We start from the raw sequence: 25,053 nt of genomic DNA on the forward strand, positions 1-25,053 counted from the left end.
TTGCAGTCCTTCTTGGCTCCGGAGATCGATCGAGTAATGGTCAGAACATATCACATCAGCATAATGGACACCAATGACTGACTACAATGAGCATGCCCGCACGATGTTGCCTCTTTGTAAGAAATAATATAACAGTCACACATTAGAATTATGAAGAAGCAATTTGAGCCCAACTTATAATATTATCCTCAATCATAACCTCATTATCGTATTCGTAATATTCTAAACTTAATCCAAATAAGATGTTAGGCATTTTTCTTAGGAGCTGAGAGCACTGATCTATCGCTGTATCTACTCGGTTAACATAGTATGACACATATATCCCAATACATTACAATAATTTCTGTTGATTAAAATATTCTGTACAAAGCACATATATGATATGTTTCTTACACATCAAAGACTAGTAAATTGAAAATAAATTGGACTTGAATTCAATTTTTAAATCAAGAAACTCGGAAAGAGCTGGTTGCACCTATAACATCATGGAGATGATACGATTTTAAGGGCATTAGGGTTTGTCAAGTCGTTTCACGGTATTCCTGCAATACTATGATGCCACACTGAATGTATTCGACGTCTATTTCTGTTTATCTATTTTGTTCCTTAGTGAGCACATGTGTCCTTTTTTTAATCTAATGGATGTCTTCTTAGATAGAGACTTTTCAAAATAATGAACCAACTTCTGAGACTCAAATCCTTTTTAGTGTATTTTGCTTACCAATGAAAGTTTGTTGACCTTTTGACCTTTCCCTGACATTGGCTTGACAATTTATATCTTCTGGCTAAGGACTTCTGAAGATGAACTTATTAAAATCGAAATGAAAAAAGTACATACATATAAAAAAGGGGGGGAAAGGGAGAAAAATAGCTTTCTTAACACCTTCAGTGTAATTTGCCATTTCACGAAAGTTCGTTGACCTTTTGACATTTCCGGTCATAACTTTTTAACGGGAGGTCAAGAGTATATGATAGTGTACACCTTCTTGTTCAGTATAACAAGACAAACAATTTGATGTATGACACAAAACAATCAGGGCAATTTAAAAAAATTGACCCCTATTGACCCCATTTTGACCCCTAACATGGTCAAGATGACCATTACAATTTTGTCACCAAGTTGGAAGTTGTTCCTTGTGATGTCACCAATCACATAAAAGTGAAAAATCAGACTTAGCCAATTTTTCGAAGTAGCCGCTAAATCATATCATATGCTGCCTGACTATGACATCGCGTCAGTATTTCCTCTTGTGATCTCTTAATCGTTAAACAACAGACTGTGAATACTGCGGCCAGAGGTCCTACAAGGTGATTGTTCGGATAATGATGGAAGAAAACCGAATGAGATGATTGTAATGATTTTAATAATATCTGAACGGACGTATTGAGTAATATATTTGTAGAAAGTCCGGCGGGATAACCGAATATCATAAGCCGTATTACATGTAGGTCCAAGGATAAGCGAAATAAGCTCCAAATCTTAATGATCATAATTTCTTATTCAACCTGAAATCGCGTCACGGACTGCCTCTTGTAATCACTATATCTTTCAAAAGACAGTTTTTCAATAGTTTGGCTAATGAACCTAAGAAGTCTAAAAAGAAGCATATTAAAAGAGCGTGAAAATTACACATATTTTCTTTTCTCCATAATACCTTTGACGATTGCCAAGCCAGCGTAGGCATGTGCATTATTGTAATTATCACCAGATATTGCCCTTGAATAACCCATATTGCCCTCGTCTAAAGACTCGGGCCAATATGATTCTTTTGCTGGCAATATATTTGATGTTCCCCTCAAGGCCAGTCAATATTATATGAATATATTTGAAGAAAGTCTGAATAATGTCCGGTGGAGTAGCCGTATATAATACATGTAGGCGTAACTACCACCAAATCTTAATGGCCATAATTTCTTATTCAACCTGAAATCGCGTCACGGACTGCCTCTTCTAAGCTTTTTAAAACAGTTTTTCAATAGTTTGACCAATGGACCTACAAAGTCTAAAAAGAAGCAAATTATTTCCAGAATGATAGAGCGGAGTCTATTGAGATTAATGACTTTTATGTTATCTAAAGGAAATGTATATTTTTCAAGAGAGTGAAAATTACACATATTTTCTTTTCTCCATATCACCTTTGACGATTGCCAAGCCAGCGTAGGCATGTGCATTATTGTAATTATCACCAGATATTACCACGATTACTGGTGGCCATAATGATTTATTTATCCTTGCTAGTCGTCACGTATCTCCACTTGTCATCACCAAATAGTTGGACGATATGTTTTGAATAGTTCGACCAACAATATTTAATGAACCAACAACATTAACAAAATCTAAGAGGGAAATTTACTCGGAGTGTTGTACAGTTAAGTTAAATAAGATGAGAAAGAAGTATTTTCCATATTCCTTAAAACGACGTCATACATAATTATCATCCCTGTTCGAACTAACGAATCATGAAACCTTTCATTTGTAGTTTCGCTGCATGTATAAAATAAATCTGTTCTCCCAAATTCAGTACTCTTGATGAGCTACATACATGTATGACCAGTTTCTTCGCGCTCAACTTTTAGTTCATTGAATAAAATTCCTTGAACATCTTTGGATACACAGATACTTCAGAAGTCTATTCCCATGGCCATTGTGGATACAGTAGCGTGGGTAATTCCACTTTTGATGGGCGTTTTGGGTGTGATTTTGAATCTCCTGTCAATGGGTGCCATATTGAGCTTCAGAGCATTACGCAAAATAAAAAATATGTTCATCTTTCACCTGTCCTTCTGTGATTTCGTTTCATCTATTAGTATTATGATTACCTATGTTATATATCTTACTCCATTGGTAAGTACAAATACTTTTGTATATCAGTAAGAAAAGATACATTACATCTAGAAAGAGCGCAATTTAATAATGAAAACCGCTCTTCCATGATCAATATTATAGATGTGTGAATAACTGGTGCATTAGACAATTAATTATAAATTCATTATACTCGAAGCCATAAGGCTAGTAGTCAAGTAGACACATGACTTGAAAAGTTGTTTAGTACTATTTTTGTTATCGATTTGTGTTCTAGATGGGTTTAAGTAAATTCATTTGGCTTTGGGCATGTTTTGATTAGCATAATCATGTAATTAGCATACTCTATAATGTAATATATCTTAAACCAGAAAGACTGAAAACATAAACAGTACAATTTTTCAAATGGTTTCTATGACGATGAATTCATTCGCGACCTAAATTCCTGTTTTTAAGTAAAGCAATCATTGTTATCAGCGTAATTAGCATCAAATGAGCTAATTAGCACAAATGTTCCTTCAGCAAAAGCATAAATAGACAAAATACCAGAACACTACTTTTCTGTGGTTTTCAATGACGAGGAATTCATTATTACGTAATTTGCTTCCTTACCATAATTTGCAAAACAACATGTGCAATAAAAATGTGCTCAATGCCCATGATGCCGGGGCAGAGCAATATAAACCCCTCAAAAAAGTTTTGCAACTCAGTTTTGGGGATGATATCTTTTTGGTTAATGAAGTATAAAAGATGAAACTGGTATCATTGGAAAGTTGAATTATTCTTCTTTACAATGAAATGCCATTTGCTGTGATTATGTAATCATGGAATATGCAATCACCCTGAACATCGAAAAAAGTCAGAAGTGAAATGTTGCGAAATGTATTGATTTCCAACAAGAGTCTCCATTTCTATAGAATTTCCACCATGCAGGTGACAGTGAATGCACTCGGTCCATCCTCGAAACAAGTGGAAATTCGCTATTGCAAACGACGCATTTTGCAATATTTCATGTCTAGCATTGCTGAGTATTATCATGTCTGTGTATTTCATGTTAACATTAGCATTACAAATGACTAATGATTGTAAAGAAGAATAATCATGCTTTCTAAAAATATCACTTTTACACATGATGATGGCACATTAAGAAATTTATTAGCACTCAAACTTGCAGTTTGAGTTGCAGAACTCAAACATGACATGGCAACGAATTTTGCAACATTTCATTTTTTACATTGCTGCATATTTATCATGTCTGTGTATTTCATGATAACACTAGCATTACAAATGACACATGATCGTAAAGAAGAATAATCATCCTTTCCAATGATACCACTTTTACATATGATGATGGCACACTAAGAAATTTATTAGCACTCAAACTTGAGTTGCGGAACTTTTTTTGAGGGGTTTCATATTCATACCTTGGTCAGTTCGGTCTACTACCGTCAGTTTCACGCTTTCGGCGATCTTCAGTCTGCCTGAAGATCGCCGAAACCGACGGTACAGTGAACTGAACTGACCAAGGTATGATTATTAATATATACACATGTACAACAGCAACTGGCAAATTTTGTATCTACATATGTTATGAATGAAGCGAGCAATGGTAGGCGTAGCTTAAATCAAAGTTCCTCAGAGCTATCTGCCCTTTGGAAAAAAATGGTGATGCCGAAAAATGTCTCTGCCGGTAATCGAACCCGGGCCTCCAGCTTTGAAAGCCGGTGCCATATATATATATATATATATATATATATATATATATATATATATATACAGTGCGTCCCAGAAAAAAACGAAACCGAGATTTATCGATGATTTATCATAACTTAATCACTTAATCATAAATAAAATAGACAAATGACCTACCATTGTAAAGCTTAGAGTCTCCTCTTTCATCTGGTATTACTTATATTATTCCTCATTCACGCATGAGTGAGCAAAAACAATTCGAAGAAAGGATGCCAAAAACTTATTTGGAGGGGGTATCTGAATTTCAAAAAGAAAATTACATGACTAAAACGTTCAATATCTGCTTTTTTCTTTGGTACCTTGATCACAGAAAATGGTTAAGAAGTAAGAAAGTTATGATCCCTCGAAACAATGCTTGTATTTCCATAATTTCATCAAATAAAACGTGTTTTCACCGGTTTCCCCACAGAAGCTATCGCGCGGTAACAAAAGACTAAATGCATGGCTGATCGTCAAGAAAACGGAGTGTCGAGTGAGTTTGAACGCTAGCCTGTAAAAACCTCTTCATTTTATGAAATTATTGAAATTCAAGCCTTATTTCAATCAACCAGAACTTTGTTATTTCTTGACCATTTTCTGTAATTGAGGTATTAAAGAGCAGATGTTGAACTTTTTTAAATGTGGTTTTCCTTTTAAACCCCAGATACGGCCCGCCAAGTGACTTTTTGGTTTCCCCTTTTCAAATTGTTTTTGCTCACTTATGCGTGAATGAGAAATAATCTAAGCGATTTCAGATGAACAAGGAGATTCTAAGCAGGGTGACCAGATTTCACAAAATGAAATACGGGACAATCGACAAAAAAAGATCAACAAAGAAGGCTACACAGTGTTACACCCAGTGGCGTACCGTGAGTCACGGCATTGGGGGGGCACCAGCAAAAATTTTGATTCACCTAGTGAGCGCTCAGTTGCTAGGTATACTGACCTATAGAGACATTTTAAGGACAGTGTCATTAAACGAATATGTATGTTACTGATCACATAATGCGAGCGCGAAGCGCGAGCTGAAATTTTTGTATATATTGACCCCAAACGGACACTTTAAGGACTATATTGTAGGAATCTATTAAGAGTATACATATTTCACCATAGTAATCTAATGCGAGTACCAAGCGCTTGCTGATTCTTTTAGAATTATATGCATCAAAACACATAAAGCATTGTAATCATGATTAACATGCACTTCTCACTAATCAAATATTGCGAGCGCGAAGCGCGAGTTAAAAATTAGGAAATTCACACCTGAAGAGGGGCATTCTAAGGCTTGTTTGTAGGAATTCACGTAGTCCATGCGTATTTCACTAACCAAATGATGCGAGCGCAAGCTGAAATTTTTTATATTCAGATCAGAAAAAAGGGACATTTTAGGGACTGGTTTTAGGAATTCATGAAGAGCGGACATATCTCACTAATCCACTAATGCGAACGTAAGCGCGGACGTGAAATGTTTGATATTAAGACCTTAAAATGATATGTCACTGCATAAAACAATAATAATTCGAAGTGCGAGGAAATATATTTGGTGTATATTGACTTGAAAACGGGAGGTTTTAGTACAACAGGATTATATATCTCGTTAAACAGACAATGCGAGCATCAGGAACAATGAAGACATAGGCCCTGAGCAAATTATGTTTCATAAAGTTATGATATCTTTTTTATTTTTATGTAATATAACATAATTATAATATAATATAACATAAATAACAATAATTTTTCCTTCCCACTACGTTTCTCACTTTCTCCCTCTTTTTCTCTTTTTCCCCCGTTTTTTTTTTTTTTTTGGGGGGGGGCCAGCCATGCCCCCCGTAGTTACGCTAGTCTGCTATGCAGACTCTGAATGGCTCATGAGGTGGGATCTGCTACTGGTTTGCGAAGCAAACCAGCCTGAAAGGGCGAGCGTAGCGTAGCCTCAGTAGACCTAGTCTGCTAAGCAGACTCGTTGAATCAGCTAAGGTACACACACTGCAGATGTGGGTCTACATTTGTAGACTATAGTTACGCCTAGTCTGCTATGCAGACTCTGAATGGCTCATGAGGTGGGATCTGCTACTGGTTTGCGAAGCAAACCAGCCTGAAAGGGCGAGCGTAGCGTAGCGAGCCACTTCTGCAGCCTCAGTAGACCTAGTCTGCTAAGCAGACTCGTTGAATCAGCTAAGGTACACACACTGCAGATGTGGGTCTACATTTGTAGACTAGTTACGCCACTGGTTACACCTGTGAAAAATTATAAAGAATCGGAAGGGTGGGTGAACGAAAGAATGAAGGAGAGAAAGAAAAGACGAAAGAAAAGATATGAATTGAGAAGAAAGATAGAAAAAATTAAGGGGAAAATGAAGGAAAATTGAAAAAAAGACTAAAAGAAAGTTAGAATAAAAGAGCGAAAAATGTTACCGTCATTCTTTGAATTGAATACAGAAAGAAAGAAAAAGAAAGGAATTTAAGAAGAATACAATGTGTGAAAGACAACATAAAGGAGAGAAAGAAAAAAAGTAAGAAAAATGAGGAGGAAAGAAAGAATGAAGGAAAGAAAAATGTTTCCTTCATTCTTTGAAAGAAAGAAGCAAACAGAGAAAGAAGGGAGGAGGGAAGGAAGGAAGGAATTAAGAGAGGGAGGGAGATAAAGAATAAGGGAAAGAATTAGAAGGAAAACTAAAATGAAGAATGAAAGAAAGGAGGAAAGAGAGGGAGAAAGAAAGAAATTTGATAAAGAAGACGGGTAAGAAAAAGGAGGAAAGAAAGAAAAATGAACAGAGAGAGAAAGGATCAGGAAAGACAAATAGGAAATAAAGATAGATGGAACAAAAACGGGCAAGCAGGAAGGATAGAAGGATGAAGAAAGAAGGATAGAAAAGAAAGAAAGAGGAAAAAAGTTCAAACTTCAAGCAAAAAAAATCCAATCATCTAACAAAAATCATAATGATATTTGGTGTTTTTCAAATATAATTTTAGAATTAAAAATAATGTTTTAGAAATGAATAAAATTTCAAGGTGATTTTTTTTTACTTAAAAATTAAATGAAACATCGCGGCATCATACACAACAAGACTCAAAACGAAAGCTGAAACAACTAGATCTAGTTATGAAAACTCAATAACTTAATTGTTCCTCCGAGATTACATCTCCAAATCAGTAATCTGAGAACCCATAATATAGTCATACAAATTTCCCGCCGATTTTGTGATTATTTTGGCATGTTTGGTGGAGAGAATCTGCTCAGATCCTACATGCCTAGCTATAGTAGCTGCCACATAATGGCAGGAGGCCAGTTAGTTTACGATGGGTTAGCAAGAAAATCACCGTAGAACTTGCAAATCGATTTTATTGTTGTCTCTGCTTCGTCATCAGTTGGTTATTTTGATGAAAATTCGTCGCTTTTAAATACATTTTGTTTAATATTCTGAAATACGGGACAAATAGGCGTCCCGGGAAGGGTTTGTCTCGGGACGCCGGGACAAAGAAGCAAAATACGGGACAATCCCGGAAATACGGGACGTCTGGTCACCCTGATTCTAAGATGGTAGGTCATTTGTCTATTTCATTTGTGATTAAGTTATGATAAATTATTGATAAATCTCGGTTTCGTTTTTTCTGGGACGTAATGTATATATATATATATATATATATATATATATATATATATATATATATATATATATATATATATATATATATACGTAAATGACTCAATCATTGATGCAAGACGTAGCTTCAAGTATCTCTTTATTTCGGCTAGCTTTCGGCCAGAATTAGGGCCTTCATCAGGCCTATAATGTATTGAAACAAAGTGGAACAAAACCATACAAATGAAATCGTAATACCAACAAAGTAAATGATGGGTAATCAAGGGTACAAAACAGAATGGTTACACTAGGATAACTAAATAGCAAAATAACAACAGAGTGGGTTGATTACTGAGGATTACAATAAGATAACAAAAAAATAACAACAGAGGGGGTAATGGCTTAAACGGGACGGTGGAATACAATAGGAATGATGGAGGACAAGGTATTTACCGCCATTGAGATTAACTGTGGATTCTGTTCATCTGAAGTAGTAGTAGATCTTGTGTAGGTAATACTGTGAAAAGGAGGATAATGTTTCAAGTAAATTGACAATTCGTTTCAATATTATACTATATCTGTGTTTGAGTACATTAACAGTTTTCGGGATTATATTGATCCGTTAATATAGTATACAAGTAACTGTTGATACAGGTAATATTTGAGAGATTGACATAAAAAGGTACATTGTATTGCACATGAAGATATATACGTAGGATTAATATGGATGTTTGAGCGGTAAGCAACATGAAGAACAAAATAAACATACGGCAATAAGGAGCAAAGAAATCGTAATGATCAATCAAATATAGTCAAGTGATCAGGATACTAATAGTCCGGCAGCCCAGGAGGTTTATTCAACCGAAAGCCGGACAAGCAAATGACCCCATAGCTGGATGGCATGGACCTTGAAGTTTACAAAAATGCATTGCTGCCGGGTTCTATGCGTGGTCTTCCCTCCGAAATGACGTAATATATGACGTCACTACAAAATGGCCCTATTCACCATTTTTCAGACATTGTACACATAGCATGAAGTCAAGGGAGAATATCTCAGCCAAATCATGCTTGTTTTGTATGAAACTTTCACAATGTATTGTTCGAGTAGTGCACAAGAGATATGCAAAATTTCACGAACAGAAATTATTGTTTACATATGCAAATTACGTAATGAAATTTGCATATCATTAGTTTTGGAGATTTCTCGCATAAAAAATTGTCAAAAATCGATTTAGAAATTTATTTTCTTTTGTAGTGTACTTTATTTGATATTTTTTCTCTCAAGCATAATATCATTGTCTTCATCTATATCTCTACTTTAAGAAAATATATAACAGTAATTGAAAAAGACATTATAGACTGTGATTTCAGCCCCCTTTCCAATATGGTGCGCACGTAGAAATCGTGCGTTTTTGGCCTATTTTCACCATATGGCTGAGGTGTGCGAACGATATGCCTACTTTATTGATGTTTCCTGCATTTTGCATGATATTAAATCTTCCAAACAACATATTTTCTTCTTCATTATGTCTCTGGTGATCAATCAATGATTTCAGCAAAAATTAATTGCCCACTGGGCAGTCAATAGGCTACGTTTTCAGCCTAGTTTTCAACAACGAACCTATACCATGTAAGACTGCATCGTTGTAGTCGAGTCGGATAAGAGGTTCCTGCGTACCATCAAAATATTTTTCACTCAATTTTTCAATCAACGTTTTGGTATTTGTCTAAATTGTCTCGTTAATGAATCTTGATGTTCCCTTCCAAATATCGTGTCCAACGGAGTTCAAAATTGATATCTTTGGCGGCCCTCTTGGACTTTTTTAAAATGAAAATCAATTATTTTCATATTTTATTGCACAGAGTCTGACAATGGGACAATCTTTTAATCAATACGCATTTCTCTATGATTGGGATAGTAGAAATCGATTTAATTCGTTTTCTGATGATATATTTTGAAATAAAATTTATCCCGAAATGGGCATGATTTTGGTCAAAAATTTGCATGTGCATTGATATCTATCTGTTCAATCATTAACATCAACAGCTATTTCAAAATATCAGCATTCGACACGAAAGAGGATATAATATACCGATATTACTGTAACGCTTCATGACAATATGTATGTCTTTATTTGCTTAGTTAAAGGGCAAATACCATTATTACCCATTTATTGGAAAATATGCCACTTTGGAGCCCATATTAAGGCAAAAAAACGTTTCTGATATGGAATAAAGCCACTTTCATTCTTTTTAAACTACATGGAGATAAGAAGGGTAGAGTTTCCTCTATCTGCTACTAGCATACTGAAGCATACCCCCTTCAGGGAGCGTCGAAATAACCCACCCTTTTTCATATTTTACCTATTTGTGGGAAAATATGCCTTTTCAAGCCCCCATTGAGGCAAAAAGTGTTGCTGCTATGTAGTACGGCCACTTTCATTGTTTTAAACTATGTGGAGACAAGAGTAGAGTTTTCTCTATCTGCTACAAAAAAGGTGTGCTGTTACAGCAAAGCCTACCCCCTCTGAGGACTGCTAAAGTTACCCGATGATTATACGTATTTTGCCCATTAATGGGAAAATATGCTATTTTCGAGCCCCCATTTGGGCAAAAAGTGCTTCTGCTATTTAGTAAAACCACGTTTATTATTTTCAAACTATATGGAGACGAAAGAGTAGAGTTTCTTCTATCTGCTACATATAAAGAGGTGTTGGCATATTGGAACATACTCCCTTAGGGGGTCTCCGAAATCACTTACCCTTTTTCCATATTTTACCTGTTTATGGGAAAATATGCAATTTTCGAGCCCCCATTGAGGCAAAAGTGTGTCTGCTATGTAGTAAGGCCACTTTATTTTTTTCAAACTATATGGAGACGAATGAGTAGACTTTCCTCTATCTGCTACATATAAAGAAGTGCTGGTACAGTAAAGCCTACCACCTTTGGGAACTGCCAAAGTTACCCGCCCCTTTTACGTAATTTGCAAATTCATGGGGAAATGTGCTATTTTCGAGCCCCCATTGAGGCAAAAGGTGTTTCTGCTATGTAGTAAAACTACTCTTATTGCTTTTAAACTATATGGAGACGAAAGAGTAGAGTTTCCTCTATCTGCTACATATAAAGAGGTGTTGGCATATTGGAACAAACCCCCCTTAGGGGGTCACCAAAATCACCTACCCTATTTCATATTTTAATTATTTATGGGAAAATATGCTATTTTCGAGCCCCCATTGAGGCAAAAGGTGTTTCTGCTATGTAGTAAAACTACTCTTATTGCTTTTAAACTATATGGAGACGAAAGAGTAGAGTTTCCTCTATCTGCTACATATAAAGAGGTGCTGGTACCATAAAACCTACCCCCTTTTGAAACTGCCAAAGTTACCCGCCCCTTTTACGTAATTTGCAAAATCATGGGAAAATGTGCTATTTTCGAGCCCCCATTGAGGCAAAAGGTGTTTCTGGAATGTAGTAAAACTACTCTTATTGCTTTTAAACTATATGGACTCTACTCTTTCGTCTCCGAGACGAAAGAGTAGAGTTTCCTCTATCAGCTACATATAAAGAGGTGTTGGCATATTGGAACATACCCCCTTAGGGGGTCACCAAAATCACCTACCCTATTTCATAATTTGACTATTTTGGGGGAGAATATGCTATTTTCGAGCCCCCATTGAGGCAAAAGGTGTTTCTGCTATATAATAAAACTACTCTTATTGCTTTTAAACTATATGGAGACGAAAGAGTAGAGTTTCCTCTATCTGCTACATATAAAGAGGTGTTGGCATATTGGAACATATCCCCCTTATGGGGTCGCCGAAATCACCTACCCTTTTTCCATACTTTACCTGTTTATGGGAAAATGTGCTATTTTCGAGCCCCCATTCAGGCAAAAAGCGTTTCTGCTATATGGTGAAGCCAGTTTCATTCTTATGAAACTACATGGAATTAAAGGAGTAGACTTTCTTCAATCTGCTGCTAATAAGTGGTTGCACAGCAAAGTCTATCCCCTCCGGGGGTTCCGAAAGTCACCCACCCCTTTTCCATATTTTTTCCAATATGGGGAAAATCTGCCAATCTTGGAGCCTCTGCAGAAGGTAGCAGTCGATGTGCCAGCACTTTTTTTTACATGTAGCTGATAGAAAAAAATGCCTCTTCTTTTATTTCAAAGTGGTTTCCAAAATCAAAGCTAGCTTTACTATATAGCAGAAATGCCCTTTTGTCTGAATGGGGGCTCAAACATTGCATTTTTTACAATAAAGAATGAAAATAGACATATGTAACTGATAAAGAAGATCCTACTTTGTCATCTTTATGTGGTTACAAAACAAAAACAAGGGCTTTACCGCAAGGCAGAAACACTGTTTGCCTCAAAATGACTAATTTTCCGAGAAACTGGCAAGATACGAAAAAAAAGATTGGGTGGCTTTTGCAGCCCCCTGAGGGTTAGGCTTTGCTATGCCCCAATTTCTTTATATGTAGCTGATAGAGAAAAGTGATATAAAGGAAAAAATTACATACTCAAAACAAAATGTTACCACATTTGGGCTCCGAAAAGCACGATATCATAATAGTCAAGCTATGGATAATGGTATGGTACTGTATGTAACATTTTACTGGTTCTTGTGGGACTATGCTTTAAGGTGCCCGAGAGGAATTGCATGCAAAATGAAAATGCAGAGCAATGCCTCGAACTTCTATCTTTTTCAAGAGATTTAATTATCATAAAAATTGCTTTGTGTAGAAAATGCCTTTTACCCTCATACACATGATACAAGTAATACATACCTTTCTATCGATCGCTAAGTACGTTATTTTCTGCATGTTAGGCACATCAACAAAGGCGATCGGATGCAAGATGAAACAGATATATGTCAATGCACATGAACATTTTGGTTCAAAATTTTTGATGAATTCTTTTTTTTAATATATTAACCAGACTATTCAGAAAACAATTTCAACCGATTTCTACTATCCAAATCCTAGTGAAATGCGTATTGATTTAAAATTTCCCATTGTCAGACTTTGTGCAATAAAATATGAAAATAATTGATTTTCATTAAAAATGTCCAAGAGGGCAGCCAAAGATATCAATTTTGAACTCCGTTGGACAAGATTTTGGGAAGGGAACATCAAGATTCATTAACTAGACACTTTAGGCAAATACCAAAACATTGAGTGAAAAATATTTTGATGGTACATAGAAACCCCCTTATCCGACTCGACTACAACGATGCAGTCATACATGGTATAGGTTCGTTGTTGGAAACTAGGCTGAAAACGTAGCCTATAGACTGCCCAGTGGGCAATCAATTTTTGCTGAAATCATCGATTGATCACCAGAGACATAATGAAGAAGAAAATATGTTGTTTGGAAGATTTAATATCATGCAAAATGCAGGAAACATCAATAAAGTAGGCATATCGTTCGCACACCTCAGCCATATGGTGAAAATAGGCCAAAAACGCACGATTTCTACGTGCGCACCATATTGGAAAAGGGGCTGAAATCACAGTCTATAATGTCTTTTTCAATTACTGTTATATATTTTCTTAAAGTAGAGATATAGATGAAGACAATGATATTATGCTTGAGAGAAAAAATATCAAATAAAGTACACTACAAAAGAAAATAAATTTCTAAATTGATTTTTGACATTTTTTTATGCGAGAAATCTCCAAAACTAATGATATGCAAATTTCATTACGTAATTTGCATATGTAAACAATAATTTCTGTTCGTGAAATTTTGCATATCTCTTGTGCACTACTCGAACAATACATTGTGAAAGTTTCATACAAAACAAGCATGATTTGGCTGAGATATTCTCCCTTGACTTCATGCTATGTGTACAATGTCTGAAAAATGGTGAAATAGGGCCATTTTGTAGTGACGTCATATATTACGTCATTTCGGAGGGAAGACCACGCATAGAACCCGGCAGCAATGCATTTTTGTAAACTTCAAGGTCCATGCCATCCAGCTATGGGGTCATTTGCTTGTCCGGCTTTCGGTTGAATAAACCTCCTGGGCTGCCGGACTATAAGCATATACTGAACCGTATGGGGGTAAAAAGACGTAGCTATACAACTATATAAAGTGGCTTGTTAGGGCGGGTGAGACTGTAAATTAAACAAAGAAGTATGTACAGGGTTCAATAATTGTCAAAGATATTTATGCATATATATGTATATATTCAAAAAGTATATATAAGTATTACACAGGATCAGATAATGATAAAATAAGTGGTTACCTATCATTCCAGTGTCTGGGAGTGTGTCGGCTAGGTGTGCAGGTATGAGGTAAAGTGAAGTGAAGTTCATGTGTGTGCGTGCGTGTGTGTGCGTGTGATTATATATACTTTTTTAATATATACATATATATGCATAAATATCTTTGATATATATATATATGCACTCTAAAAAATGAAGTGCTAATTTAGCTCTTAAAGAGCGTGTGAAGTGACTGCAATTCGGAGTGCTGATTTGTCTACTTCAAATTTGAACTAGACAAAGTGTCAAATACCTTTACTTTTCCTTTAAATGACTAATCACAGACATCAATGTAAATTAGAATTTTGAAAGGTGCTTTTCTCAAATTGGACCTTCTGCACATAGAATGGTGTCAAAATTAAATACAACATTGGACCACCCTTGTATTTTGCACTTTTAATCTTGTTACATTAATTGCTTAGTCTGTAAAAACAAAACAAATTGAATAATTATCTCTTATCGTATGCAAATTAATTACACTAGTTAATTAACAATATTTAATTTCACATTTTTGCCCCCAAAATGCCTTTCACTGTTTATGTGCTTGGCAAAATGACTACAACATGGTTTGGAGTTTTTTTGCAATGATACAAAACATTTGTACTAAATATTAAGACAAATTAGATAATTAACCAAATTTCTCCAGTTTATTAATTGATTAGGATGCAGATCAGAGCTGACATACACCCGTATTTCATTCCTACATATTTTCAAAATTGTTACATTTTTATAACATTTAGAAGTTCCTCGCTTTTAAATTGCCTAGAGATAGGAGGCTGACAGTTATATTACATGTTATATTAAGTTGTTAATTAAGTTTAATTAATATGCTATGATTCACCACATCCAACTGTTCCGCATCCACCGGCTCCGCCACCCCTGTTACTTCAAACCTAATGTGCTACAGTTTTTGTTACAGAACGATATTGTATCAGTCTCGTTTACAGTAATATATTTCGCCTACAGTTCTAGCTGTTCAAAGTATTTCCATAATTTCATGAGATAAACGTGTTTTCACCGGTTTCCCACAGAAGCTTTCGCATGGTGAACAAAAGATTTAATGCATGGCTGATCGTCAACAAAACAGACTGTCTCGTGAGTTTGAAAGCCAGGCTGGAGAACCTCTTCATTTTATGAAATTATTGAAATTCAAGCCTTATTTCAAATGACCAGAACTTTGTTTTTTCTTGACCATTTTCTGTAATTTAGGTATCAAATTAAAGAGGAGATATTGAACTTTTCAAAAATGTGGTTTTCTTTTTGAAACCCAGATACCCCCCGCCAAATGAGTTTTGATATCCTTTCTTCAAATTGTATTTGCTCACTCATGCGTGAATGAGAAATAATCTAAATAATATCAGATAAAAGAGCAGATTCTAAGCTTTAAATTGGTAGGTCATTTGTCTATTTTATTTATGATTAAGTAATGATAAATGATCACTAAATCTCGGTTTCGTTTTTTTTCTGGGACGCACGGTATATTGACCCCAAACAGGGATAAAGGACTATATTTCAAGAATTCATTAAGAGTATACATATTTCACCATAGTCATCTATCGCGAGTGTTAAGTGCTTGCTGATTTTGTTAGAATTACATCTAAACACATGAACCAATTGTAGTCATTGTAATCATGATTATCATATGCATCTCACTAATCAAATATTTCAAGCCGCGAAACGCGAGCAGAAAATTTAGGAAATTCAGATCTGAAGAGGGGCATTTTAGGCTTGTTTGTAGGAATTCACAAAGATCATATGTATTTTACCAACCCAATGATGCTAGCGCGAAGCGCGAGCTGAAATTTTTGTATATATTGACCCCAAAACAGGGATATTTAAAGGACTATTTTTTAAGAAATCCATTAAGAGTATACATATCTCACCATAGCCGTAAAATGCGAGTGCCAAGCGCTTGCTGATTTTGTTAGAATTACACCTAAACATATGAAGCACTTTTTGTAGTCATTGTAATCATGATTACCATACGCATCTCACTAATCAAATATCGCGAGCGAGAAGCGCGAGCTGAAAATTTAGGAATTTTAGACGTGAAGAGGGCATTCTATATGCGCTAAGACCATACACGTATTTCACTAACCAAATGATGCGAGCACGAAGCGCGAGCTGAAAAGGTTTTATATTCCGATCAGAAAAAGGGACATTTTCAGGACTGATTTTAAAAAATCATGAAGAGCGAACATATCTCACCAATCCACTAATGCGAACGTAAGCACGGACAGGAATTTTTTATACTGAGACCTTAAAATGTGGCAATCACTTTAAGTAGTCATGAAAAAGAAGCATATTTCACTACATAAAACAATAAGAACTCGAAGTGCGAGGCCGAGGAAATATATCTGGTGTATATTGAATTGAAAACGGTAGGTTTTAGTACAACAGGATTATATATCTCGTTAAACAGAAAATGCGAGCACCAGGAACAATGAAGACATAGGCCCTGAGCAAATCATGTTTCATAATTTTATCAAAAAATATTTCTTATGTAATATAACATAACATAATTATGATGTAATACAAAATTATGATGAGCAATAATGTCTTCTTTCCCACTACGTTTCTCTTCCTTTCTCCCTCTTTTTCTTTTTTTTTCTTGGGGGGGGGGGGAGACAGCCGATGGGGGGGGGGGAGCACGTCCCCCATCCTCCCCCCGTAGTTACGCAACTGGCCGGCCCATATCTTCCAGTTATTGTATTTGTAGTAGTTAAGATATAGGCCTAAAACGTGCAAATTATTTATTTGTTTGCCACTTTAAAGGAAGTCTAAAAAGTCTGAGAACTAATACAGCTATGCTAATTTTTTCCATGACGAAGAATTGACTTATGAAACTAGCCTTAATTTTCAACGAATTTAGTCATCACTATTAGCATGATAAGTATGATTAGCTTAATAACAGCTGTAAGATATAGAATTTTCAAGAATTTTTAGAAAACCTGAGGAAATGAATAACATATCGCTTCTGCAGTTTTCTATGATAAGGAATTCATTTATGACACTAGTTTTCCATTTATATAGAGTTTATTTGTCTAATGCTACTATTATGCTGCTATTACACCCGCACGTGGCAATGTTGCGTGCCATATTCCCGACTAGTTCACGACCGGTTTACGCATTGGCACTACTAGTACATGTTCATGCAGTATTTACGAATAGTTCGCCCACTGAAAGTAAAAAAGTTGGCCCCTCGCGCTTGTTTCCTGTATTCTGTAATTAAAACTTGCTTAACCGGTCCAGTTTTCAGGTTGAATATCTCAAAATGTTTTAGCTCGCGCTTCGCGCTCTCTCTATTTTGCTAGTGAAAAATGTATCATATGCATGATTCAGTGCAAATGGTCATAAACAGGTCCCTTTTCCTACCAGTTAAATAAAACTTTGAGCTCATGCTCATGAATTGCGTAGTTATTTATGCGCATTATTTATAATTATAAAAAGTGTTTATTTTCTGGTCGCAAAAAATTCAGCTCGCGCTTGCTTAATTTTTTATCATTATCAAAAACGTGATTAACCAGTCCAGTTTGAAGGTCGAATATCTCAAAGTTATTCAGATCGCGTTTCGCTCTAGCCCTGCCTGATTGCTGAGAATGTGTTCTATTCATGAGCCACTGCAAACAGTCATTAACATGTCATTTTTCAGATTAGTTTATCAAATGTTTCAGCTCGCATGAATTGCTTAGTAATATACGCATTATTCATAAAGTGCTTAGATTAGTCCAGTTTTCTGGTTGAAAATCAAGTATTTCAGCTCCTGCTTCGCGCTGTTATCAATACTTAAAGTTCAAGTCCACCTCAGAAAATTTTTAATTTGAATCAATAGAGAAAAATCAGACAAGCACAATGCTGAAAATTTCATCAAAATTGGATGAAAAATAAGAAAGTTATGACATTTCAAAGTTTCGCTTATTTTCAACAAAATAGTTATATGAACGAGCCAGTTACATCCAAATGAGAGAGTCGATGATGTCACTCACTCACTATTTCTTTTTTTTTATTGTTTGAATTATACAATATTTCAATTTTTACGAATTTGACGATTAGGACCTCCTTGCCTGAAGCACAAAATGTTAAAATAATGGAATTCCACGTGTTCATGGAGGAATGAAACTTCATTTCACATGACAATGACGAGAAAATAACAATATTTTATATTGTCTCACCTGCGAAGCAGAGCGAGACTATAGGCGCCGCTTTTCCGACGGCGGCGGCGGCGGCGTCAACATCAAATCTTAACCTGAGGTTAAGTTTTTGAAATGACATCATAACTTAGAAAGTATATGGACCTAGTTCATGAAACTTGGCCATAAGGTTAATCAAGTATTACTGAACATCCTATTAGAGTTTCATGTCACATGACCAAGGTCAAAGGTCATTTAGGGTCAATGAACTTAGACCATGTTGGAGGAATCAACATCGAAATCTTAACCTGAGGTTAAGTTTTTGAAATGTCATCATAACTTAGAAAATATATGGACCTAGTTCATGAAACTTACACATAAGTTTAATCCAGTATCACTGAACATCCTGCATGAGTTTCACGTCACATGACCAAGGTCAAAGGTCATTTAGGGTCAATGAACTTTGGCCGAATTGGGGATATCTGTTGAATTCCCATCATAACTTTAAAAGTTTATGGATCTGATTCATGAAACTTGGACATAATAGTTATCAAGCATCACTGAATATTTTGTGCAAGTTTCAGGTCTCATGATTAAGGTCAAAGGTCATTTAGGGTCAATGAACTTTGGCCGAATCGGGGGTATCTGTTGAATTACCATCATGACTTTGAAAGTTTATTAGTCTAGTTCACTAAACTTGGACATATGAGTAATCAAATATCACTGAACATCCTGTGCGCGTTTCAGGTCACATGACCAAGGTCAAAGGTCAATGAACTTTGGCCGAATCGGGTGTATCTGTTGAATTACCATCAAAACTTTGAAAGTTTATGGATCTGATTCATGAAACTTGTACATAAGAGTAATCAAGTATCACTGAACATCCTGTGCGAGTTTCAGGTCACATGATCAAGGTCAAAGGTCATGTAAGGTCAATGAACTTTGGCCATGTTGAGGTTTTTTGTTGAATAACCATCATATCTCTGTAAGTTTATTGGTCTCGTTCATAAAAAGTGGACATAAGAGTAACCATGTATCACTGAACATCTTGTGCGAGTTAGAGTAGTATTCAAAGTCAGCACTGCTGCTATATTGAACCGCGTGATGCAGGTGAGACGGCCAGAGGCATTCCACTTGTTTCATATAATAAAATACAAAAGAAATAGTGAGTGAGTGATGTCATCAACTCTCGCATTTGGATGTAACTGGCTCGTTCACATAACTATTTTGTTGAAAATAAGCGAAATTTAAAAATGCCATAACTTTCTTATTTTACATCCGATTTTGATGAAATTTTCAGTGTTATGCTTGTTGAATTTTCCTCTTTTTATTCAAATCAAGTTTTTGTTGGGATGGACTTATCCTTAATATTTCCATCCTCTTCATAGTTAAAATCGAGCTTTCAGGTTGAAATATAAATATTTTTAGATCGCGGTTCGCGCTCGCATTGGGGATAGATAGATATTACTAATGGATCACTACAAACAGTATTTCACATGCAGGTTTTTTTTGCAGACCAGTATATTAAAAATATAAGCTTGTGGTTCGCGCTCGCATGGATTACTTACTTAGATTTGCAACCAGTTTATGAAAAGCTGCTCAAAATGTTTACTTTTTTAGATCTAGATATATAGATATAAAAAATCGAGCTAGCGCTTCGCGCTCGGATGGTAATTTATAGTTAAACCAAAATAAATACCTTATATTATTTTTAAGAATTGTCTTTTTTAGGACTAACCATTTAAAAAGAATTTTTTAATTTTTGCGGCCGCGACGGGGAAAATGTGAATGAAAATAATTTGCCGTCATCTCCAATTAATAGCAGCTAGATATGGGTATGAGAAAAGAAAATGTGACAGAGGAAAATGGGGAACTCTACCACGACTCATGGTCGTCGGACGTCGCGTCGACGCGTCGGTAATCGATATTTAAAGGTAATCTGGGCCTCCATACCCTCTTTCTGGTAAAGGCCAAGCAATGCCCTAGCTCCAATGAACGCTGATGAATTGAATGACGTGTCCAATATCGTTTCCAGCATCAACTTTTATGGACCCATGAAATGCTCTCTTATTCATTCGGAGCGTTGTGGCCCAGTGGATAAGTCTTCTGACTTTGAAACAGAGGGTCGTGGGTTCGAATCCCAGCCATGGCGTAATTTCCTTCGGCAAGAAATTTATCCACACTGTGCTGCACTCGACCCAGGTGAGGTGAATGGGTACCCGGCAGGATTAATTCCTTGAATGCATGAGCGCTGAGAGGCAGCTCAAGCTAAAGCCGGGGTAATAATAATGACAACGCGCCTTGGAATAGAATATTTCTATATAGATGGCGCTATATAAATGCCTATTATTATTATTATTAGTATTATGGATAAGCACCTGGTGACAGTGCATGAACTATTCGTAAATAGTAACTTTCACTGCAAGCAATGGAAAATCTTTCAAATAAAATTTCTCGTCATAGAAAACTATAAAATAGATGTACAAGTCATGTGTAAGGCTTTCTGGATATAAATTGACAACGAAATCCGTGTATGGTTAAAGTACACTGTATGCTAATTATGCAACTTACGACAAAAGCAGAACCTAAAAATAAAAATCATTGTCATATGAATATCTCGTCATGACATGATAGAAAACCACAGAAGAATGGTATTACTCATGTTTTTTAGGCGGTCTAGATATAAATTGATAAGAAAATCCGTTATATTACACGCTTATTCTTATTATTTAATTATGCTAATTATGCAAATTACGGCACAAACGTTGGTTGAAAATAAAAACCATTGCCATAAAAGAATTCCTCTTCATATTAAATCTTAGAAAAGTTGTATCATCCATGCGAGACACAAAATCGCTTTTGCCTTGTACTTCTAGTCCAGCATACCAGAATATTTATTTAACCGAAAACTGGACAAGCAAAAGACCCCGGAGCGAAATGGCATGGACCTTTAGGTTTACACCAAAAAATATGTATTGCTGGTTGGTTTTATCCGTGGTCCTCCCTTAGAAATGATTAGTATTTTGACTTCATGCTATGTTTAGAATTTCTAACAAATGGTGAAATACGTTTTTAATAATGATAAAAATTTAGGCAAGCGCGAGCTGAATTTTTTGGCGACCAGAAAATGAACCCTTAGTATCTGAGGTTACTACAAAATTGCCCTATTTCACCATTTGTTAGAAATTCTAAACATAGCATGAAGTCAAAAGTAGATATCTCACCTAAACTATGCTTCGTTTTTTTATGAGACTCCCATATATATTATCGATTTAATGCTTAATAGGCTTGCGAAATTTCAGAAATTATCGTTCACATATGCAAATTAGGTAATGAAAACTATCATTATCATTTTTCGAGATTTCTTGCTTCAAAAACTGTATAAAGTCGATTAAGAATATTATTTTCTTTTCAATATACTTTGCTATGATATATTTCCTGTCAAGCATAGTATCATTTTGCTTTTCTATTATCTCTACTTTAAAAAAATATATATTTTAGCAATTTAAAATGACATTATAGGCTATGGTTTTCGCCCCCTTTTCAACTGCGTACAGAAATTGTGCAGTTTGGCCTGTTTTCCCCTTACACAGGCGTGTAAGCGATGCGCACAGTTGATGATTCCTGCACTGTGGCTTGTCATTTAATCTGCCAAACAAGATATTGTCATCTTCACACTCTCAAAAATGTTTGGCAACATACAGAATTGTGACTAGACATATCAGATGCACTCAGGTGACTACTGATCTAGTCAATTTGACTGATTTATATATGATGAGGATTAATCCTCATTCTGTTAATGGACAATATCTAGGATTGTAGGCTATCATTGGTAACAGATCTTCTATTTTTGTTGTCGTAATATCAATACAGGAGCTATCAACGATGTACCTGCAATTGACATTCGCAGTGTCCTTGTCGATGTCACTGGTCACTACTCTTGCCATCGCCGTAGAAAGATTCATCCTCTTTTATCTTGATCCTTTTGGAAATCGCAAAATCATCACCCCTTTTCGAGCGATCCTAGCATTATTGGTGGCCTGGGCCTGTGTAGGCGGAGTGTTTTACTTACTAGGTACCACTTTTAGAAAAAGTGTGTATGCCTATTTGGTGGGCAAGGTGATTTTCTCATTTTCAATTTTTATTATCATCACTGTTACTATATCTCTATATATGATCATCTATAAGAAAGTAACATCTGCGTCTAAAGGCCTGGGATCATCGGACACCTTCCTCCAGCGGAGGTTCAAGATGCACCAGAAGATCATCGTGACATTCAGCCTTGTCGTCGGAACGACTGGGTTGTGTTGGTCCCCGCTAACAGTGACGGAGATCTTTAAGGGGCTACCAGCAGTCAATGACAAAGCCTGGTACTTCGCCCTCGACCGGGTCTTCTTCAGTATTCTATGCATAAACCAAGTCTTGAATCCGATCATCGTGTGGTCCAGATTGACGGAGTTTAGGAATAGGCTCAAGCTCTGCAGGCGAGATGGAACGGGCACAACCAACATGACTCACCTTGCATCCGTATCAGCCAACGTGCCAGTTAATAGCAGGTCTTCTGACAATCCCAATTTCATCTAACGTAACCATGAGCTTACAAGAATAAGAAAATATCACTTTGATGCCCCCGGAGTATTTTTCCTCATGATTGTCGAGTTTGACGACCTAGTATTTAGTTTGGCGAAAGCACAACGCACACCATTGACACCGGTGCACCGCGGTGGTTACTGAGCACTCAACTATAGTTATATTGGTGTACACACGGAACCCGATTTTATTTTTTATTGGTAGTGTTTTTTGATGACGCAAGGAAGCATAGGCCCGTTTGGTATCAAATATGCCCCTGCCAAAAAATGAAGCAAAACAACAAATTATTAAAAATAAGGAGAAATGACAAGTGATTTTTTTTACGGTATACATGTAGAGGCCAACATAAACGGAGAAGGAGAATTGTGGGGTTTATGAATCGCTTCTCCAGAATTGATTTGGAGTATGTTTCGTGCGATCTAGATTTCGTTGATTATGTATTCGTTAATAAAGTGAACAGTATTCTGTGACGGGGAGGGGGTATTTTTTACAAGAAAAAAAAATCGCAGATGATGCAGGATGATATCCAAAGAAAAGAAAAGTGTTGTAGGACGAATGCACAACGATATAAGGTCCTACTCTAGGTTGAATTGATGTTCTTGTATATTCTTGGAATTGGCAATAACCATCTGACCTACTTGCATCGTAATCTTAAAATTGACAAGACTTATGAACTAATAAACCACAAAAAAGCGAACAAAATGTGCAAGATTTAATTTTAAAAGTTGACAAATATATGATTACTTTTAAACAGTTATTCAACTGTTTTAGTACGTGTACCTTGAGTGCGTTATTATTAGCTACAGCTTAACAGGGTCAACCGCGTAGCCAGGATTTCATTTTGGAGGGGGCGGTAAATGCACGCAAAGCGTGCCAACACTTACAGAGCGCGCGAAGCGCGCTCCCTAGGGGGTGGGTGCAGGGAGGGGGAGTTTCCCCCCTCCCGCGCGAAGCTTTTGGTGTTTCATAAATTAAAATGAAAGGAGCCGTCTCTCTTGTCTCTAGTGCCTATATCAGCTCCAATTCAGTTGACTTTATTGTGATTTTGAACATTGTTTTCATGAACCTTAATTTGTTTTCAAAAAGTGATTGTGAACGCACAAAAAAGGAATACATTGGAGGAAATTAAAATAATAATACCCTCGCGCGAAGCGCTGAAGCTAAAGCGTTTTATCATTTTTTTTGCCATGAAAAGGGTCCCGACTAAAGGGTCTTCTCAAAGATATATTGAATACTTCCCTTGGAAAGAGATCAGATTTGATTACAATTTAGCGACAGTGCATATCTTTAACTCACAAAACAGAGGAGAAGAAGTGTATATATGCCGGGAGAAAGATATTCAGCCCCGCGCAGAGCAATGAAACTCTGGAATTTCAAAGGGCGGACGTTTCATCAAATGCAGATACCTCTAATACCACCATCGGCTCTAGTTAAAATGATTTTCTAAGATTATTGAACTTCTTTACGAGGAAATAGTGCGCAAAAAGTTGAAACCTCTGTGATTTATTGAAATTAAAAAAAAGAGGATCCCTAATTTCTTTGACTTATCCTGAAGTGCTTCATTTTGAATGATAAAGAAACTTAAGTGTCATTCCAAATTTCAACTGAGGGCGCAAAACAGGGCAGGAGATGAATGTGAAGGGAAATGACATGAAGTTTAATAGAATTTGATAAAAAAAATATTGTACTTTTTTATTTAATACGACGCGAATTTTAGGAACCTGTTTCCCCAAAAGTTATGGTTGGTTAGTAATGAGCTGAAAAGCAGGAGAAGTTGACTTTATGGAGGTGACGGCAGAAATTGATATAAAATGTTACCCGCCCGGAGCCGACCCGACCAGAAGTTGCGCGATCAATTTAAAAAAAAGATAACGTCATATACTTTGTCCTAACCTTACTCTAATTCCATGCCCTAATGGATACATTTGAACTTTAACCGGTA

General features: G+C 36.1%; 1 protein-coding gene across 1 annotated transcript; it reads left to right on the forward strand.

Moving 5' to 3' along the window:
* Positions 1-2,412: 2,412 nt before the first annotated feature.
* Positions 2,413-23,994, forward strand: LOC121427679 (adrenocorticotropic hormone receptor-like). The gene is made up of 2 exons (XM_041624199.1): positions 2,413-2,845; positions 22,395-23,994. Exons 1-2 carry the CDS (start codon positions 2,639-2,641, stop codon positions 23,103-23,105), a joined length of 918 nt encoding a protein of 305 aa, XP_041480133.1. The 5' UTR covers positions 2,413-2,638; the 3' UTR covers positions 23,106-23,994.
* Positions 23,995-25,053: the final 1,059 nt, after the last annotated feature.

Source organism: Lytechinus variegatus, chromosome 14 (assembly GCF_018143015.1).
Source record: "Lytechinus variegatus isolate NC3 chromosome 14, Lvar_3.0, whole genome shotgun sequence".
NCBI classification, from domain to species: domain Eukaryota; kingdom Metazoa; phylum Echinodermata; class Echinoidea; order Temnopleuroida; family Toxopneustidae; genus Lytechinus; species Lytechinus variegatus.